The 20955-nt window shown below is 35.6% G+C and overlaps 1 protein-coding gene across 5 annotated transcripts in view; it reads right to left on the bottom strand.

Moving 5' to 3' along the window:
* Window positions 1-20955, bottom strand: part of LOC149558895 (endoribonuclease Dicer homolog 3b-like) — a 141851-nt gene that overhangs the window by 40903 nt on the left and 79993 nt on the right. For all 5 annotated transcript variants that reach the window (XM_089832918.1, XM_089832917.1, XM_089832919.1 and 2 more), the window contains exons 19-20: window positions 14322-14533; window positions 13977-14186 (exon numbers count right to left, since the gene is read on the bottom strand). In XM_089832918.1, the coding sequence (XP_089689044.1) occupies window positions 13977-14186; window positions 14322-14533 (422 nt within the window). The remainder of the gene's footprint in view (window positions 1-13976; window positions 14187-14321; window positions 14534-20955) is intronic.

The raw sequence follows: 20955 nt of genomic DNA, 5'->3' as shown, positions 1-20955 counted from the left end.
CCACCACTAACTATTCTAAAATAAAATAAATCTATTTATATTCTTTTACTGGAGGATGTGACTTTCCATTTTGAAAACTTATATCCTTTAAAATACTTGCGCCTCCTTCCTTATAATTATATTAAAATATTTTCTTGAATACAATCACGATTAAAACAAGTTTAGTAGTTTTAGTCTATTAATGAGATTATCCAAATTCTTATATTCCTTCATAAATTATATTGGTGTAAGCTCTTGTATATAGATATACTCCGACTCTGTTTGCCCGACATAGCATACATGAGTTCGATGCCATCAAAGATTTCTGTAGTTGCCTTGTACGTCTCCTTAATCTTCGAATGCCAATCTTTACAAACGACAACTTTAATTTATATAATATTTTGTGATTAAGATGCTTTTCCCATAATTTGTCTTTTTGGACTAAAACAAGCTCCAAGAGCTTGGTATTCTAGATTGGATAAGTATCCTCAAGATCAAGGTTTCAAAAGAGGTATGGCTGATAGTAATCTATACATCGAGACTGAAATTGATCAACTCTCCCTTAGAGACAGCAGCAAAAACACCATCAAAATTTGTTCAAAGAAATCATTCAGAAGACTTGGTAATACAGGATCTAGAAAAGGAAGTTCAAACACGAGGTAAACTAGCAAATAGTGATGAGCATGCATACCTCTATCTTTTATCAAAATTAGAACCAAAGACCTTCAAAGAAGCTAATGAGCACCAGCATTGGGTAAAAGCTATGGAGAAAGAGTTTTTACTGGAAAAAGGAAAGTAGCTCATCAAATGAAGAAAGTGAGCATCAGCCAAGTGATGACGAGGATGAAGTTCTCTTTAAGGCTAAAGCTGATTTAAGTGATAATCATGACGATGAAGAAGATGAATCATGTCATGAGGATGATGAGGTTGATTTTGAAGAGCTCCATTATGAATATGAGGAAAATAAAAAACTAAAGAAGAAAATAGCCAAATGTAACGTTGAATCACAAGTAAAACTGGAAGCTCTCAATGAAGAAATGAAATAGGTTGAAGATAAACTGAAATCCAAAACAGAAGAATGTGTCAAATTGGAAATAAAATTGAAAAAGGAATCAGAGGAAAGCACAAACAAACTGAAAGACGGTATAAAGTTTGGGAAAAATTCAGAAATCGTAACTGAAATAATAGACAGTCAAAAACCCTCTTCCAGCAAAACAGGAGTTGGTTTCAAAAGAAATTCAAATAGTAACAATGATTTCAAAGGATTCATCAAAGAAGGTGATAACGTCATTGAAAACAATACATCAAAAGAAGAACGCTCATGATCATTGTTACTCATGTTATCTTTTTGGGCACAAAGTAATAGAATGTAGAACAACACAACATCATATGAATGTTGGTAAGGGACATATCATAAACAATATTTCTTCTACATCTTCAATGGATATTGTTACTCTCACAACAAGTTTGTTCATAAAGCACTAAACTGTAGAAGCAAAGAAAAGAACACTTAAAATTTCAGGAATCACAATCCTTTTGCTCCATTGGTTAATCATAATATCCTATGCTCAAATTGTAATAACTTTGGACATAATGCCCATCAATGTAGAACAAATTTTCCTACAAATCTAGCAAAGAAAGAAAATCACACTAACAAGATTGTTTGGAAAGAGCAAGAAATATCTCTACTTGTTCAAATAGCTTTACATGCACAGAATAAGAAAGATAAATGGTATGTTGACAATGAGTGTTCAAGACCAATGACAGGGGACAAGAGAAAATTCATTTCATTTGAACCAATTAGTGATGGATCCATAAAATTTGGTAAAAGCACAAAACGAAAAGGAACTCTTAGTTTAAATCATGGAAAATCCAAAACAAAGGATGTCCTATATGTAAAAGGATTAAAAGAAAACCTACGAAGGGTAAGTCAGCTCTATGATCAAGGTCATAATGCAATATTTCATCATAAAGGGTGTGAAATTAAGGACAGGAAATTGATAGCTAATCCAAATAGAACAAAATTAACTTATGCATTCTACAAAGGATGAGAAATGAGACTTATTTCCTGACTCAACAAGATGAAAATTGGTTGTGGCAAGAAAGATTGGAGCATTTAAACTTTTGACAACATGGTCAAAATTAGTCATAAAGGAGCTGTAAGGGACATACCAAAATTATCAAAACCTTCAAAAACCATTTGCAAATAATATCAACTAGTAAACCAAACAAGAAGCACATTCTAAACTAAGAAGTACTCTACATCAAAACCAATTTAACTTGTGCATCTAGATCTATGTGGACCAACTAGGACAAAAAGTCGTCAAAGAGAAAGATTTTTCATGTTATTTATTAATGACTACTCTAGAATTACTTGGGTAACCTTCCTAAAGCAAAAAACATAAGCACTTGACAAGTTCAAAGCCTTCAAAGAACTAGTTGAAAATGAAATGGGTACAAAAATAAAATGTTTTGGAACGGATAGAGAACGAGAATTTACATCACATGAATTTGATATGTCTTGAGAAAAGAATGGAATAAGAAGACGACTTTCAGAACCTAAAACTCCTCAACAAAATGCAATGGTTGAAAGAAAGAATAGGATGGTTCAAGAAATGTCAAGGGGAGAAAAGCAGTACATAAGCAGTCTACATTTTGAATTGTTCAAAAATAAGAGTAAATCATGATGAGGCACCTTACAAATTATGGAAACGGAGACCAACATCAGTCTTGAGTACATGCTATATAGGAGGGGATGAAGATGACTTGAGTAAATTTGAAGCTATAGTGGATGAAGAAATCTTTCTTGGATATTCATCTAGAAGTAAAGCTTATAAATGTTACAACAAAAGGCTTCACAAGAATGTTGAAAGTGCAAATGCAAAATATTGATGGAATGATTGTCATTGATGTCAAAAGATTCAATGAACATGCAACAAGAATTGGAAATGTCCATGCTTGGAGAATTTTCTTTCTTTCTTGTATTGCAAATATAACATACAAAAAAAGAATATTCGTTTCTCAAGGTAAATATATCAAAGAAATAATGAACAAATTCGGAATAGAAGATTGTACTCCTGTTAGCACTCCTATGATTATTGGATGCAAGCTTAGTAAACAAAATGAATCGCCACGTGTAAATCAATCCCAATATAGATCTCCGTGATTGAGCTTTGTTATATCTAACAACTAAAAGGCCTGATGTCTTCCAAGTTGTTATAGTGGTGAGCCAATTTCAACCAATGTCAAAAGAAACTCATGTTCTAGCAATTAAAAGAATATTTAAGTACCTAAAATGTACTATGGATCTTGGTTTATTGTATCCAAGAGGAAAAGATTTTTTACTAGCAACTTATACAGATGCAAATTTAGGAGGCAATATTGATGACAAGAGAAATACAAGCAAAGGTGCATTATTCCTTGGTAACTGCCTTGTATCATGGTTAAGTAAGAACCAAGGATCAGTAACCTTATCTACCACAGAAGCTGAATACGTTGCAGCAGTAGCAAGTTGTACACAAATGTTGTGGATAAAGAAAACTTTAAGAGAAGTGAAGGTTGAATTTTAGCATCCTTTTCCCATCTTTTGGTACAACACAAGTGTGATCAGCATAACAAACAACCAAGTCATACACTCCAAAACAAAGCATATTTCAATCAAATACCACTTTCTAAGGGAACAAGTACTTGAGAAACAAGTCAAGTTGGAATACATCAACACAAACGAGCAAATTGTGGATATCATCAAAAAACCTCTTGCAAAGGGATTCATTGAGTATCTAAGGGAGAAACTAGGAGTTGTTTCACTCGCATCCATCCACTAAAAGATTCATAAGATGCATGGATTCAGGGGGAGCATCACTCTAGCCCTGGAGTCCCTTTTGACATTGATGACAAAGGGGGAGGGATTGGAGAAGGGGGAGTAACGAACTAAGGGGGAGTCTTGCATAATCAATACCATATTTTTGAGAGGTTGTCATCAATGACAAAGGTGGAGATTGATGGAATGATTGTTTTTGATGTCAAAAGATTTCATCACCACCAACAAAACTATTAGCTTCAGCACCATCAATTGCAAAAGCGAATGGAAGATATCAATCGAACTATTTACCATATATACAATTAGATGAAAGTCAACAAGAGGATATGATGCCAACTACATATGCCATACCATGTATTAGTATAAGAAATGACTTGGATATCTAAAGAAAGTGAAACGCAGCGATGGGAATAGTATAATTGTCGCAAGGTTTTATAAATATGCAGCCTGATATTTTGAAATAGATGATTATTGAATGGTTTCCTTGTACGTCTCCTTAATCTTCAAATGCCAATCTTTACAAAAGGCGACTAAAATTTATATAGTAATTTGTGATTCAATTCCTTTACCCATAATTTATCTTTATGTGAAATGATTTTGTCCCGACGTCTGATTCTTATGCATCTGCATATACTCGAGAGCACATCTTTGTCTTCATTAGACTTCAACATTCATTCCAAACAGACCCTTGATGCCACATATAACATCCAAATTATTGTCGTAGTATATCAGATTCATCGTGCATAAACAAGTGTATATCTAGTTTGTTAGCTGATTCAATTTATTCACTTTCATGCACAAACTTTTACCAAGGTCTGCAATATTCTTCTCCATGATATGTATGTCAAGTTATTCTATCCTCTTCGTTTCTCATCATTTCCTTATCACTGCTTTTGTTTCTTTACATATGTGCACTCTATTGGTGACATGAATGCTTCTTATTTTCAATGTTGCTTCTCAACTTTATTCCACCGTCGTCGTTTTTTTTTTTTTGGTGATATTCATTTGAATGTTGCAAGTATATTATTACCTTCAAGGAGACTGATTTTTCAATTCTTATAGTTAAATGTTTCCCTCCCGTTGAATTCCTAGCAGGCACACATGGGTTTTACAATTTTTGAATAGTTCTTTCATCCATCTTTTATCAGGGCTTCATTTTTATTAACAATGACAGTGATAATCCTCTACATAGTATCAATTCTGTCAGTTGAACCATGCACAGATGTTGATGGGAAAATATGAATTGTTTTAATATCAATAATGTCTTAACATGCAAGTCTTCTCCCATGTGATGCTTTCAACAATATTCTTTGTCTTTGATAATTATTTTCCCTCATAAATAATTAACACAGCAATAAATTATTTTTGTCATTGCCATTTACGTCAATACATAATATTCCATATAATTTCTCTTGTTCTTATCAACTTTTGAGTCACAGCGGATATGCAGTCTAGAATATCTCTCTAATGCATACCATAATCCTGTGTATGAGTCGTCGTATGTTATTTATCTTCTCTTGTTGTCGGTGTTGCTAAGGGAGTTCATAGTTTTTGGCTTAATATTGATGAGTGATAGAATCCATTCACCTCCACTAAGTATTTTATTTGATGCCCTGTTTGTTTCCTACAATTATTCGTTCGAAACAATATATGCAGATTGTCAGTATATATCAGACTATGATGGTATAGAGAAATGGAAATGTTCTGCTTGTTCGAACTTTACTGTGCTTTATCATCCTTGCATCTAAACTCCAAGCTATATGGAAAACATGAGATAAATCCTCAAAAGAAACTAAGTAAATCTAAATATGGTTTTTATGTTGGTGATTCAATGCTTTGTATCTGCTTTTACTTTCCACTGTGTTGGATGTCTATATCAAACTTTAACAACCTCAAAATATCATGCCCCATATTTACCAACCCTTGCAATAACTATACTATTCCCATCAGCACCTTTCACTTTCTTTAAATATCAAAGTCATTGCTTATACTAATACATGGTATGGCATATGTAGTTGTCATGGTATCCTATTGTTGACTTTCATCTAATTGTGTATATGTTAAACGGTTTAATTAATATCTTTCATTCACTTATGACATTGATGATTCTGAAGCTAGTAGTTTTGTTCATTGTCATAAAATCTTTTGACATCAATGACAATCATTCCATCACATGGATCCTAGAGCGTGGTCGGATTCTAAACTAGTGTTAAGGCTTTTAATCGACAAGTTAAGACCAAAATTTTACTAGTTAGCTCCTTCAACTCAAAGGGCGACAAGCTTTATACAAACTATAACATTTAATTTGGTGACTTAAACTTATATTTATCTATATTGTCAGGATGTTTGAGACAAGTTTCAACTTCACAGAAGTTATAGTAAAGATTCTAGATTTTTTCAGTTTCTAAAAATTCTAGACGTGGCCGAAATTTAGGTTTCAACAAGTCTTCAACAATATTACCTGACATAACCTTTCCCGACTTTCTTAGATTAAATTGAAACTAGACCGAGGATTTTCTAATGCTTCAACTTATTTCATCACAAATCACTTGGTTTCAACTCCGTATCTTTGACTAGCTTTGCGCATGGTCCAATTCTGACCTTGTGTTAGGATTTTTAATTTGCAAGTTAACTCCCAAATTCTACTAATTAGTTAGTAAAGTTAGTAACTATTAACTCCCAAAGCCAACAAGATTTATACAAAATATAACATTAAAGTTAGTAACTATGAACTTTTTTTTGGATCAATAATATATAGATATTTTACATCACAACGCCATTTATGAAATTCACAAAAAGCAATGTCCTTACTAAATGTTGTCACCTCCACAATAGACTTCAAAACCACTATCCAAAACCATTTAGTTATTCAACACACATTCACAACCCACATTCATGCTTTAGAAAAAATCCTCAACTTTAGACAAACTATATACTATCAACCAATCTCGTTCGCTTCCTCAAACACCTTCATCATTTATCATCAATCCAAGCATATCATAACCAAAGACCCTGAAAAAACAGTCTTCAATCTGGCAACACCTACACTGAGATATTATCAAAAACCATAAACCTTTCTCCGCAACCAAAATTCAAGATTTGTTACCCATGCAACTCAAAGGAAACAAATCACACATCAACTATTCTTCTTCAACCTCCATTTCTTCAGTGTTTTGGGAAATGCATTTGAGAAATTTGTCAGGCCCGGATCCTTGTTTCATGATAGGCTTGAATATCCCTCTTCAGAGTATGTCAATTAATGGCTATGATTTTCCTATAACCAGCTTCATCTGCACCCTTCGACCAACACACAAAAGGGAAATGCCCCAACCTTGCTCCTTGAACCTCATTCTCAAAGCACGCACTACAATCGAACCCATAACTTCCATGTGACCACTGCAACAACAAGTCCATATCACCAATTAAATCACTGGGAAATAGAGAAATCGTTACCCAACAAACATCCTCTATCCTCTTGCCAATATCCAATCCCCTAGCAATTAACATCACTTTTAACTACAATGTCCACATTAATCTTCTAAATTTGCTTCGCATTCTTTGATTGTTGACTAGTCCAAAAGATACCTTTAGTCTAATTGCATGTGTAGGTTGAAGCTTGCTTCCATAATTTCTTTGTTGCCCAAAACCACTCTCCTCAAACTATACCTAAAACCACTATAAAGATGGAAATTTGCTTCTCAATACAGAGTGGCCACAATTTCTTTGTCCTTACAAGATTATATGTGTGTTTAATTAATTTTGTATTTAGCAAGTTCTGTTGGCTTCATCATTCACAAGGATATTAATCATTACTATTACCTCTAATTGCCTTCCATAATCATTAAAAGAATCCTTCGAAGGTGGTGGTGTCCCATGACTGCTTGGCAAACTTCCACCAACCCCACCTCCACGTCAATCAATGACAATTAAACCTAAATCCTCTACGAACATATCAAAGGACCAAAAAATCCAAGCCTACAATTGGATGGAACAACAATCAAAGGAATTCAATTTTTCCCTCCTACATTAGGAAACTTCTCCACCTATTTTGATAACTTCTCAGTTACCCCATTACCTTCCCTTCTTACATGGCTGATTTTTAAGTTATTAAAGATGAACCATTGCTGAGATCTTAGAGGGTACAAAATCAATATGCTTGGCTCCCCAATCTGGCAAGGTTGCTTCACGACCCATGTCTTCCCGATTCAGTTCCTCTATGCCTACTTCCTCCCCCAGGCCTAAGTCTTTCCCCTATGTACAGGCTTGGTCTGTATGGTACACTCTTTCGTCTATACGCTACCATGTTGTACATGACTCCTTTGTACACCCTTCCTTCATACAACGTTCACGCATACGGCCTTTGTCTATACAGCTTGATCTTGTGAATCCTTAATATCCGTTTGTATGCGTACAAATGATTGGTTGCCTTGTGCACAGTTTTTCTCGCTATGTGCTTACTATGCTGGAATCTACATTTCCAATCTTCGATATTGGTCCTTCTATGACTTCAACCATTTGTGTGTCCTTACAAATTTCTTAACTCCCTGTTCTAGAAGTGCGACATTCTTCCTCCTTAGAACTATACTCCTCTTGCCCCTCTTGCCCCTCTGATGATGTTTCTGCTTCTAAACACTTTCTTTTGTTTCCTATGTATATTCTTTTTTGTCCTATCTTGCTATTTTCCTTTGTGGCTCTATACTCTCCTCTACCATGGCATCCAAATGCAACCGGTAGAATATGGTAGGTTTATAGAGCTCTACTCTATTGGTTGGTACAAAATTTTCCTAGTATTTTGAGGGCATCCAACTTGCATAGAGCCTCTAGAAACAGGGATATAGCATGATGTGCCATTTAAAAAGTCTTGTGTTTTAATAGCAAAAATTCCTTTATTCTATCTGACCGTAATTGTTCCCAATTGTATACCTTACCCTCGTATAGCACTTTCACTTGCAAAAGGATGGAGTTAGCAATATCCGATGTTTGACTTCTCACTGTTGATTTACTCTTTATCAAATTCATTGCACACTTCCATTCTCCATTCCTAGTGAAGGTCTTTTTTATTCTTCTGCTACTACTCCAAATACCCTCTCGTTGTTTTTGTGTCAAATTTTCCTTGCATGCTAACTTTAATAACTATCTCCTTTCTTCCACAATCATCTTTGGTGGTTTAGTTGCTTGCTGCCTCTTTTGGGTAGTCCAAATACCTTCGTAAAATCTTTAGGTGAATATGAAATTCACATTTTGTTGCATGTGTTTCATAACGGACTTGTGACCTTTCTTGTCATAGTCATGCACAAAGGCTTTCCATATTGGTTCAAATTTCTTTAGGTCAAAAATGTGCATGAACACAACTTTGTCCACCTTTGGTTTTTTCAAAATTGCCTTTAGTGGATGTTGATCATCTATCGACTTCCACCAATTGTTGCATTTCGTTCCTCCAACCCCTTTGAAAGCAATGCTTGCAGCAAAGACATCTTTTGTCTTCCCTTTGCTCTTGTGGCCACAACGTGGGTCTTCCTTGGGCTTTTCGTGTGTCCTCACGAAGTACACTAACGCATGATCTATCATCTACAACGGTATTTGTAAGTTTGTGTCCCAAGATCGGTCTCCACAATGGCAAAAGTCCTCCCTTTCCCACCGTGAATAATGTTGGTTCCATTGTTAATTGTTCGTTTGGTAGTGTTTTTTGATTGCCCTCTTCTTCTCATGACCTTTTTCCTCCATGACTAGTGGTGTTTTCTTCTATCCCCAAAATTGCCACCCTTAGGTGAGGTATTGTATCCAATAAGTCGGCCACCCTTACTGGAATAGTGGCTTGTAATGTTTGTTTTACTATATATTTTTTCGGAAGTTGATCATGTCAGACTATTTGTTGTTTCGATCTGGCAATTTTGCTCTTCCTCTAATGCCATCTGCCCCTCCTTCACTCTTTCGTTCTCAATCCCCAGATTTGAGTATTCTTGTCACCACCATTATTTCTTCTTCAGGCTTCCTTCTAGCATGTTTACCACCTTTTCCTTGGGACATTTAGCATCCTCATAATTCCCCAATCCACTCCATCAACATAACTTATCCCCAACACTCTATTGGCTTTGGCATTCAAGCGCAAAGTGTCCTCACTTATTGCATCTTTTGCATTGTATTATGGCGCAGCCCCTTGTGTCATACTAGATATGGCTTCAAGGTGTGTTGTTATTGTTGTTGTTTCCTCGTCGTCTATAATTCTAATAGCCTCCTAAGGAGGCATCAGAGTTCATATTCTTGGAGTGGTGAGTAATGCGGATTGTTTTGTGGTTAGAAGTACTTGCCCACTTCTTACCTTTATGTTGTACGAACAATCTCTAAGCATGTGTACTACAACCTAACAAATGTCGCAACAAGAATATTTTGGACAATTGTTCTTTGTATGCCCTTAATTTTGACATTCTTTACACCAAAATTCCTTGCCTTCTTTAATTTATTTCTCCTTCCATTTCCTTCATCATCTGCATCATGTCTTTATGGAGAACTTGGATTGTCCTTTGTTCTCCTTCACTTTGCTCGTTGTTGTTCTAATCATTTAGTTTATTTTTGTTCCTTATAGTTTTACCTTCGCTCTCAATGTCCATGGCTCGATCACAAGCATCTTTACTTGTGGATGGGGGCACCACATTCATCTTCCTTTAAGTGGAGTGGTGTGGGCCTTCTATTAATCATCTTTTGTTTAATTCGTTCGTTGGCCTTTTAATGTGTCATAAATATCCTATTATAGACCCGAACACTCTCATTCTTCCCTTGGTGTGTGTTATATGTTTCTACCACCACTTCATCATTCCTTAGCATTTTAAATTCTGCCTCTAAAACATTTTTCAAATCTGCCCCTAATCATTTTTGTGTCGCCGGCCATGTACCAATCAACTACTATATCTTACAACGCAACTAGAAAGGATGTTTGTCAATAGTCCTCAACATCTTTTCTTGAGGCCACCTAGATAGTTATACATGTCTTACAATGTCGCATTGGGTCTCCTATGAATTTCAGAAGTTTTTGTTTGTTTGGTGTACTTGTCATTCTCCCTCCCATATTCTTGTTCGGGTCGTTTAATCCTTGGATGTTCCCTTCTCCCTTCCTTCCAAGCTCACTTGTTTCCATATTAATGTGTTGTGAGTTTTCTCCTCCTCTGTCACGTTCTAATATATGGGGGAATTGGTACTACCTCCTACTTGGGTTCTCCAGCTCTATCTGCCCAATGATTACCTTGTCGGAGATAGTTAATCCTCTTATTCTCTACACTGTGCTCTCAAACAAAGTTGTTACTTCTCCTTCTAGGCTTATTCCCTCGTTTGTGTTATGGGAGTCGTGTGAATGCTCTATCTCTCCTACTTCAGTTCCTGAACTAGTCATATATCCTTGTCTTGTTGTGTCAATTATTGATTCCTTCCCGATGGTACTTGCATCTGACACTCCCCCTTGTTAATTACAGGTGATATGATTTTGTTGATATTCCTAGACAAGATTTTCAATATGTGTGGCCTTTCCTCTTGTTAGTGTGCCAACAAGCAATGCCTTGCTGCCTCCTCACTATCCTCCACAAGTTTTTCCTTCTGGCATCTCTCGTCTTTATTAAGGAGGGACATTAATTGTTGAACTAAACGTTCATTTAGTGGCTCCTTGTGTCATTCAGCTCTTCCATTAGGGATTCCTCCTATGATTGCTTGTGTTTATCAGCTCCTCCATTGGGGATTCCTCCTATGATTGCTTGTACCTCTCAGCTCCTCCATTGGGGATTCCTCCTACAGTTGCTTGTGTCTTTAGGTTCTTCCTATTTGTGAGTCCTTTGGTAAAATCGTTGCGGTACTTGTTGCCTCCTTTATTCTTTTCGATGGATTCTCTTTGTACCTCCAACTCGACCAGCCTTCGTGTGAGGAATCTTGGAAGACGCCTGAGGAGATCGTACACAACCTCGTTCACCATGAGTTCATCTCTTACTGTATCGATGGGGAGAGCCTTGTGCTCTACCTCCCACCAACCGTACTCGTCTATTGCTATGTCCCACACATGCACGAGATCTTGTGTCAGTTGATGCTCCCTCATAACTTCCTCCTCCTCAATGCCGCCATTAGTTATTACTATCTACTAGTCGAAGGTTCAGCCCATTATATTTCCATCTCACCCCTATCCCTTTAGACCTCGGGATCGTACTTACGCAAAGGCACCAAAAATGTTTCTACAAATATGGTAGACTCTAATACTAAGTACGGAATTGATATGCCAAGTACGGTTTACAGTGTTATCACAACACTCATACTAATAAATCGAACAATACACATTAATGATAAAATATATCTTTATTGAGTGCACCAAACGAATTTATATTACCAATACCAATGATCAGTTGTATTACCATACCCTTTCAATTCCAACTGAGTGCTATATATAACGCTCATATTGGTTACTAATACCAACCGAAACTACTCTTGGTACAAGACTTTTTCCAATCGCTACTTAATTAATTTATTACAAAATTGCCATCTACAGTTGCTACCAACTAGGACTACCTATGACCACCACTACTAAGGCAAAAGAGGAGGTCGCCATTTGCAAACCACACAATATTTTGTAATTTCCTTCAAGTTAGAATATAAAATGACTTTTCATTTACATGGGGAATTGAAAGATAGTTATCTCAGCTATATTGCTATAGCATATTCCTTTTGCTTGAAAATAGATATTCTTGAATTCCTATATTCTCACGAGATGTAGTCGCTTGTTATATTTCAAATCTCCTAGGGTCAGTGTCCTGAACAAAAAATTTGCAAAAGTTGCCAAGGAATAAATGTTGCAATCCATGGAAAAAAGGAATTTTGGATTCGAAGCAGAAATAACTGAAATCAACAAAAGATCAACACTTAGTATGTAAAAATCTCAATGTTCTAGAAGATTTGTCAACATTATGAAAGTTTGTCAAAATAAGGGAATCCTTCCTATTTTAACCAACCCCTATCATTTTGAGACAAAATATATTCTAGAGGAAAGCTACTTTTACCCAGATTCCATTGTTTATAGTTTTTGACTATTTTTGAAGTTTTGTCTATAAATGGCTAGGAGTTCGTTTTTTTTCAAATGCCTATCTCATCATATGAGATATGAGAGATTTTATCAGATAGTTGTAAATTAGAAATAATTTCAATAATAAATTGATCTGATAGTCAATGTGTGTCAGATTATAATAAATCCATAGAATTAGTTTTAACATTTCCAAATCATGCAAGCAATTGTTGCTATAATAGAAGTGATGCTAATTTATTTCATTCATTTTCATGAAATTCATCGTAAACAATATAAACAAGTTTCTTTCTCAATTAGTTTAATGTATAATGATTTGCATTGTGTGCATATTGATGGAGTTTCTATTAACTCAGTATTTAGTATTGCTATTACTAACTCAATCAAAACTATTATGCATATTATATAACTGTTTTATTGAGATGTTTCATTATGTGTGCCAAGAGTTTATTACTTCTGTAATTTTGGCAGCTTTGTGGCTTTGTTTTACATTTTCTCTTCGTAATTGATAATTATTATAATTGTATTCTCTGCATAACAATTGACCTGGAAATTATATTTATCAAAATTTTAAAAAATTGATTTGTAATCAACTGAGAAATTAGAATGTACGTTCTCTTGTGGAATTCAGCAACTATCATTGACCTCCCCACACTGGAAACTACGTTGTTCTCAAGAAAGAGTTGGCCATACTTCAATAGAAAACTTACCGCTGTTTCATTCAGCACCTGAGTTCTCTCACTGATTGCTTTCATAAGGACAAACTTCCATGTTATTCTTCAATTAGCTTCTGTGAAGTTTAGTTTTCCATTGGTTTAAATAGTGGATGCTTTATTTCCATACAATTAAATAATTAGTTACGAACTAGATTGGTTGAATGCTTTTGATTATTTATAAACCCTGTCTAAGAGGTCGTTGTCATTTAATATTCATAGTCTTAGTCAATTCTTGTATTCCACTTTGTGAACTATAATAGCACCATACATCTTTTCTACAATAATCTGATGCAGTAAGTTCAAAATATTTTTCCAGTTGTCCCTCTACAACCAAAAGAAAACCAGTGGAACAGTAATTATTTATTAAAGCTATATACTATACTTGGTTATTAAAGAAAATAAGACATCTCAATACCGGTAAGTCACGAAAAACTGCTAAACGATGAAGGGTAGCATTGCTAATAGCTCGGGATCTGTGTGCTGATAATTGTCCTTCATGCTTCTTTTCATATTTCAGAAATAGATGACGACTAATGCCATATTTTAAAAATGAATCACCCAGTAACTCCAATCGCTCATAGGAAAAGCTTTCTAAGCATCTAGCTGTAGTGAGTGCTTCCATTATCTACCAGAACAACAAAGCAAGATGTTACTAACACAGCAGGTGGGAAATGGTAATGAAACAAAAAGAAAACTATCTAACCTCTAACAAAACAAAAAACATGCAAAACATTTTAATATACATAGTAATCAGAATTACCAACGCAGCAGGTACAATTGGGCATTTTGGCAAATCCTCTCTAACTGTTTTGCGCAACTGGCTCGCAAGCATCAGGGAACCCAGACGATGAATTACAGAGGGAAGAAAATACAGTGATCTAATCACAGAGGTTTGGATGCCCAAGTCCAAACATAGTTCAGGCGGAAGTTCAACATAATTGACTTCATCAAGTTTTGATTCAAGTCTTTTCACTGTCCATATCAAATGGCCAAACATTGCTCATTTTACTATCACAAATAGCATTGCTTAAATGTTTTTCAAAATCTGTTGTTACCACATGACAGACATTGCAATTTTGAAAAACTCAAAAGCTCTTAAATCAAACTGAAGGAATTTGACACCACAAAGCAGATTACAATAAATAAACTGATATCCTTTACCAATTCAATGTTATTACATCCGCAGTCATCAAATCATCAAAGTACACAATTCCTTTCAATCGAAACAATAAAACTGGCTATGGAAAACATAAATCAGGCTTATTAAATTTTTTAAATAGCATCATCCAAGCTATCTGGGAAAGCAAATACTTCTCACATATCTGTAGATACAATCCCAAGCTTTCAATAGACAATTGCAAAGTCTCATTTTCAAGAAGGGTTCTAGGCTTCTAGCATCTGGCTATTGTTTACAATAAAAACATACTATTTTGATTTCGTTAGTTTAAATATATGTACTTCCTTATTGAATTCTATATATCAAAGCATAATGTTTGGGCTTCGCAGGTTGCCTAATACAGAGGCAAACCATATACACATGTATTAACATACAGAGGTAAAGTATTTCATATTGAAAACATAAAAGCAACCCTATACTCCGTGCATGCTTCTTTTTGGTACCCCCATAGTTATTCTCTTATGATATGTAATAAAACATCTGACACGTTTTATCTGTAAAGGGTTGACAGTTGATTATTGATTACAATTTTGAAGGCACTTCCTAATTCAATAGACAATATCAATCCGCAATTTTCTTTTCATCATTTTAGTTTCTGCTTTCACAAGGTCAGTACCTTGAAGGAGTAATTCTTCAACTGGTAGTTTTAGATTCAAAATGTCATTCTATATCAAATCCACAATATAGCATGTTACTGTCCATGTATTAAATTGAGATACTATTATTTCAAGTTTTTACAAAAAATGCATCTCACATTAATTCAAACAATGTCAAAGGCAAATTACATTCCAGTAAGGCTACATCATGTGAACTATAATTATTGACGGCAAAATCCATAAAAAAAAAAAGCAAGCATCTAGGCCTTCGAACCAAATAGAACTGAACATCCTTTTGCATCCACTTATCCTTAATCTTTACCTTGCATATGTAATAGCTGAGAAAACAAAATTGTTTGTCTGATAGTTTTGCTACTGTCCCAGAAAATAAAAAAGTAGATAACAGTATAATAGAAAGAATACCAAAATCAGCACAAGGGCAACTCTAGTGTATCCTTGCAGCAATGTATATTTAAAGGACATGAGTGATCGCCGCTCCTTTTCAACACTACAAATAAAGAATTTGAATTACAATCCTTTTCTAGCCACTAAATCCTGATTTCAACTCAGGCAATTCCAGTGTATCCTAGCACCAGTATATATTTAAAGGACATGGGTGATCACCGCTCCTTTTCAACACTTCAAATAAAGAATTTGAAATCCAATCCTTTTTTTAGCCACTAAACCTTGATTTTGAAGTTGCCATCTCAATACATTCATTTCAAAAGAATTAGCCCACTTTCCGTGGAGAGTGAAACCTTGACTTCCCTCTCATTTTTAGTTCTATGACAAGCCACTGTCTGTTCAATCTGGATGATATGGCTGAGGTGTGCTACTACGTACCATACAAGTATTTTGTCATTTAATTATTAAAACATTATAAATTACTCTATTAACAATTTATCTTGCGGCAAACCCTAGAAAATACATCTTTTACACTATTTTTGGGCATTGCCCATACCCACGCTACATCAATGGTGGCTATAGCTTGGGTGCCTCATCAACATACACAACCAAAACACTTAGTAAATGGCTGTTACATGCAAAAAATCAATCATAATACAGACTCAACAAGAAGAAGGAACCTTACCTAAACATTTTTAAAAAGTTCAAATCAGAAAAGCTACACCATTTTCTCAATATGAAGATTTCTCTTCTATTTTCACATGTAGCTACACGCTCGCCCATCGAGCATTGTTGCAATTAAAACATTAATACATCATTTTAGTTTTGTAGTCTAGGAAATTAGGAATGGTGCAAGAATTATTTCAAAATGGATCCTTGAAGATTTGATGGCTACTAGTAGGGAAATTTAAATGTGTGAATGAAATTGTGTCATTCGAGAGGAAAGGTGGCATACATGCATTTAATTCTCATGCCACCAAGAGACTCATTGCTAGGATGTCACAATTAAATTCGTAAAGGAGAAACATTCTAATTAATTTCTAAAACGAATTCTCTATCATCTATTAGTTTAAGACGCCTTGTTCTTGCCACCCCTAGAATTTGATTCAGCTTTTAAAATGGGATTATCTGCAAAAGTCGATTTATGGAATGAATACCCTCAGCCAGTATGGCGACCTGGTTTGACAGAGCAAGAACTCAAACAACTTGACATTATCTCCAACCCTTTTTCAGCTTTGTGGGAACTAAAGACCAGCTTTTATCGCTATGAAAGCAACATTTTTTAGCTTGAAATGGCACTGGAGGAATTGCTCAACATGATTTGTATGTGTGACAATCCTATACTTGAAGATTAATCCAAATTACGTAGATGTCTTTTAAAGTAATCTTCCCAATTGTTCCAAAAGTATTTGTATTATCGTAACGGTCACTATAAGGAGGTGAATACTTATTTTGAAAGAATTTGTGTGTATTAAAGAGATTTTATTTTGATACAGGCAAACCAAAAAAGAAAGCATGGAAAATGTATGAAAGATCTCATAACATTATAATCATTGTCTTTAAGTTTTTACACAAACATTAATAGAATGAGGATAGTTTGTATACATTAATATACTTTGGACTACTATAATTATACATTAAGGTTCTTAAATTATAATAAGTTTAAGTTTCTCATTCTCAGGTATGCTAATGTATAATGTTGATTATTGTGGTTTTCTCTTAAATATTCACTGCTAATCAATTTTAGCTACATTTTCTTTCGTCGCTTGATTTGAAAATTAGTTTTTATCGCATCTACTTGGATGGCCATGGGTAAGATGTTAATGACATTTATTGCTTCCTCGTAAAAAGCACGTTTAGATTTTAGTTCAATGTATATTTTAAAGCAAGTTGAGCTTCTCAATTCAAAGGAAAGTTGTCAATCTGATAATAACTTCTCCAAACCAGCCAAATCAATAATGTAGAAATCAGACTCTAAAAGATAATCATAAAATTGTATTTGAAGATTGGCTACTTTCTCTGTAAACCTCAACACTTCATCGCCCGCTACCTTCACCTCAAACTTGGGAATGTCAACTGTCTGCAAACCTCTTCTAGATACCATCTGTGTACTAATGAAATGAGAGGCTCCTATATCCAAGAGGCAAACAATATGTTGTTCCTTAATTACACCCTTCACTCTAAAAGGATGACATGCCAGAGCACTAGAGAGGGTGGCTATAACTAAAGGTTGTTCCGTGACATTTTTCTTCTTCTTATCTTTAAGAGGTTGCTTTTCAACTTCTTCTTCCTCGCTGTCCTCAACATCTTCACCTTCCTGTTGCTCCCCCTCATCCTCGGAGAAAACCTCAACATAATGTATCTTGCCTTTACCAAGGCATATGTGATTGGGGGTCCAAGGCTCCCTGCAAGTAAAGCACAATTTCTTCCTCTTGAGTTCATTTCGCATTTCAAAATCCAATCTGGGAGGATTTGGTTTCTGTTGGTTTTTGTTTCCTTGGTTCAAAGTAGATCGCTTGTAAGGTTTCTTTGGAGGCTGTAATATCAATGAACGTGAATCCAAATCATGAGCTATCTTGATCGCGTCATCCAAGGTGTTTGGTTTAAGTACCTTAACCAAACTCCTAAACCTGTCCTATAAACCTTCTGTAAATAACATCACCTTCCGCTACTCTGACATATCTAGCACCATAACTGATATACGCTGAAACTCATCAATGAACTTATCCAAAGATCCACTCTAATGTAACTGAGCCAAATCCCTGTAATAAACTTCAACATCTTTCCTGTCAAAGAGGGTAATCAGCTTGGAGCTGAAAATCTCGTATGAAGTTATGACGCCATAATTCTAGGTGACTAATCCACGATGCCACCAATCGTGCGCAGCTCCCTCAAGGTGCATAGTCGCAAATTTGATGGCTTCCACTTCAGCCATAGGCTTAAGTATCAAGTAGGTATCCAACTTGTGAATCCACGCTCCAGCAAATGTTTGACGGTTGCCATCAAAGGTTGGAAGAATTAGTTTGTTCATAACATGTTTTAGATCCCTGTTAGGTGCTCTCGATCTCCGATCTTGATGCTGCCTATCAGTCTCCCATTTCTGATTTAAATACTGAACAAAGTTTAGATTTTGTTTGATCGGATCCGAAAACAAATCCCACTCATCAAGCGTTGCCATAACATTCTCTGGTAATAAATTTGGAGCTACTGGTGGGACAACTTCTTCTTCAACATTGAAATCCAGCATTGAAGGCTTGTCAGTGTTATGGGTGGGAGCTCTAGCTACTCGGGGAGATCCGACTATACTACTGCCTCCACTGTGATGGCTTAGATCTCTTCTATGAACCGGAACCAACTATTGTATAGTACCTACTAATTGCTGAAGTGCATTGGCAATGTTGTTCTATCCATCTCTAATTGCCTGTAACATTTCCTTAACTTTCCTGTCTTGTTCATCTTCATTACGTTCCATTTGAACGTTGTTTTCTGGTCCAGCCTGTCTCAAGTGATCAACCTGTTGTGTAATATCAGCCTGTTCACCTGTTCCAAAAGTTATTTCCTCATCCACTATAAAACTGTCTTCAATGTCAATATGAATTGAAGAGTCCACTTGTTCTGTCTGTAGGTGGTTGAATTTATGTTGTCTTCTACTCATTCCTGTCTATCATTTTGGGTAAAAATGATCTGCAAAAATGTTGTTATTTCCCACAAGATGGCAAGTCTTGTGGCTCTGATACCACTGTAGTAGTCCCTGTACTAGTCCCTGTACTATTCTGGGTCAATTTAATTTTTTTAGTATTCAAGGTACAAGACTGTAATTGGAATTTCGTTAAACTATTGTACCACATTCTACAGTATATTCAAAACAGCATTTTGAGTAACTGAGTTAATGCATTAGAAATTTCTATACTGGAAATGGATACATCAAAAACAATACATTCCAAAATCAACACAATGGCACCAACTGACTGAATGTTCATTGCTTCCAACTAATATAACATTAAATCAAAGCAAAAATTACAACCAAGATTATCTATGAATTATCAGAATGCTTTGATCAGAATGACAGACCCGTATTGGATGTTGTACTAAACCCGAGCACACTGAGAGTAAGGTCAATCACTCTCCCTGCTAACAGTATTGTCCCTGCCGTCTGCCTACACTGTCAATGAGGAAGCAACGGCCTCTAAGGTGCAGACATTGTCTTGATAATCGTCACCCCTAGGCATGAGGTCTCTCCACGAACGGTGAGCTACTGATATCCTTGCCCAGAATGATGCGTTACGTCCTGCCAATCCCGTAGCTACCATCTGTGCTCCTTGTTCCAACCTGTGGCTTCACTGGAGTTACATGTCGGTCAGATGGGGTCTCTCTCTATCAGTACTATATATGTCGAGAATGATTGTCTGTAAGCTCAGTATTTCATATCATAGCATGTTCTGAAATTCCGAGCTTCCACATATATATAGCAACTCCCGACTGCACTGGTGGAACTGAGAAACTTGACCACTTCTATTTTTTAATTGTTCTACCCTCCAATAAAATTTGAATAATCCAAAATGGTGTTGAGATTCAGTTCATACAATGTATAAAACCACTTCACATACCTCCAACGTTTGTTGAGATTTCCCTTAAACTTGCCGATTCTACCTGAAAGATGTATCACTGCCAAGGTCAAGACTGGGGTATCATCCAATCTTCCTTTGCTACAAAACTCGAGGGGTTTCATCCTCGGAGTTTTGAACCAGTCACATTTTGCAACCAGAATATATTCCATAAACTTCTTGTGTGCTCAAATCCCAATACAAACTCTTCTTTTATAACCTCGAAGTGAGGGAAAAGCACAAAGAGCAAGGAATGTGGGATAAAAGCACCATTTTCGTCCTGTAATCACTAAAGCCATTTTATAAAGTAAATAACTTTATAACATAAAGTGACTTTATCCTGCACACTTTAATAAAGTTCTGAAATATATAAAATTAAACCTCCATTATGACCGATAGGCATCCTGTTAGATAATGTCGTTAATCTGTCCAGATGTAGAGATAGATGAACCTGGCGCCTAAATACTAGCGCTAGGAAGGGGACATGACAACATGAGTTATTATTTTAGGCATTTTGGGTCACTTTTATATTTCTTTTAAAAAGCCATATTTGTTTACTAACAAAGAGAATTTTATTAAGTTTTGGGTCCATAATTACTATTAAATTAGTTC

The sequence above is a fragment of the Cupressus sempervirens genome, chromosome 5 (genome assembly GCF_028749045.1).
Source record: "Cupressus sempervirens isolate cs-2001-9-10 chromosome 5, ASM2874904v1, whole genome shotgun sequence".
Taxonomy (NCBI): Eukaryota; Viridiplantae; Streptophyta; class Pinopsida; order Cupressales; family Cupressaceae; genus Cupressus; species Cupressus sempervirens.
Note: the sequence above shows the minus strand (reverse complement) of the source record. Positions and strands in the feature narration are given on the sequence as shown.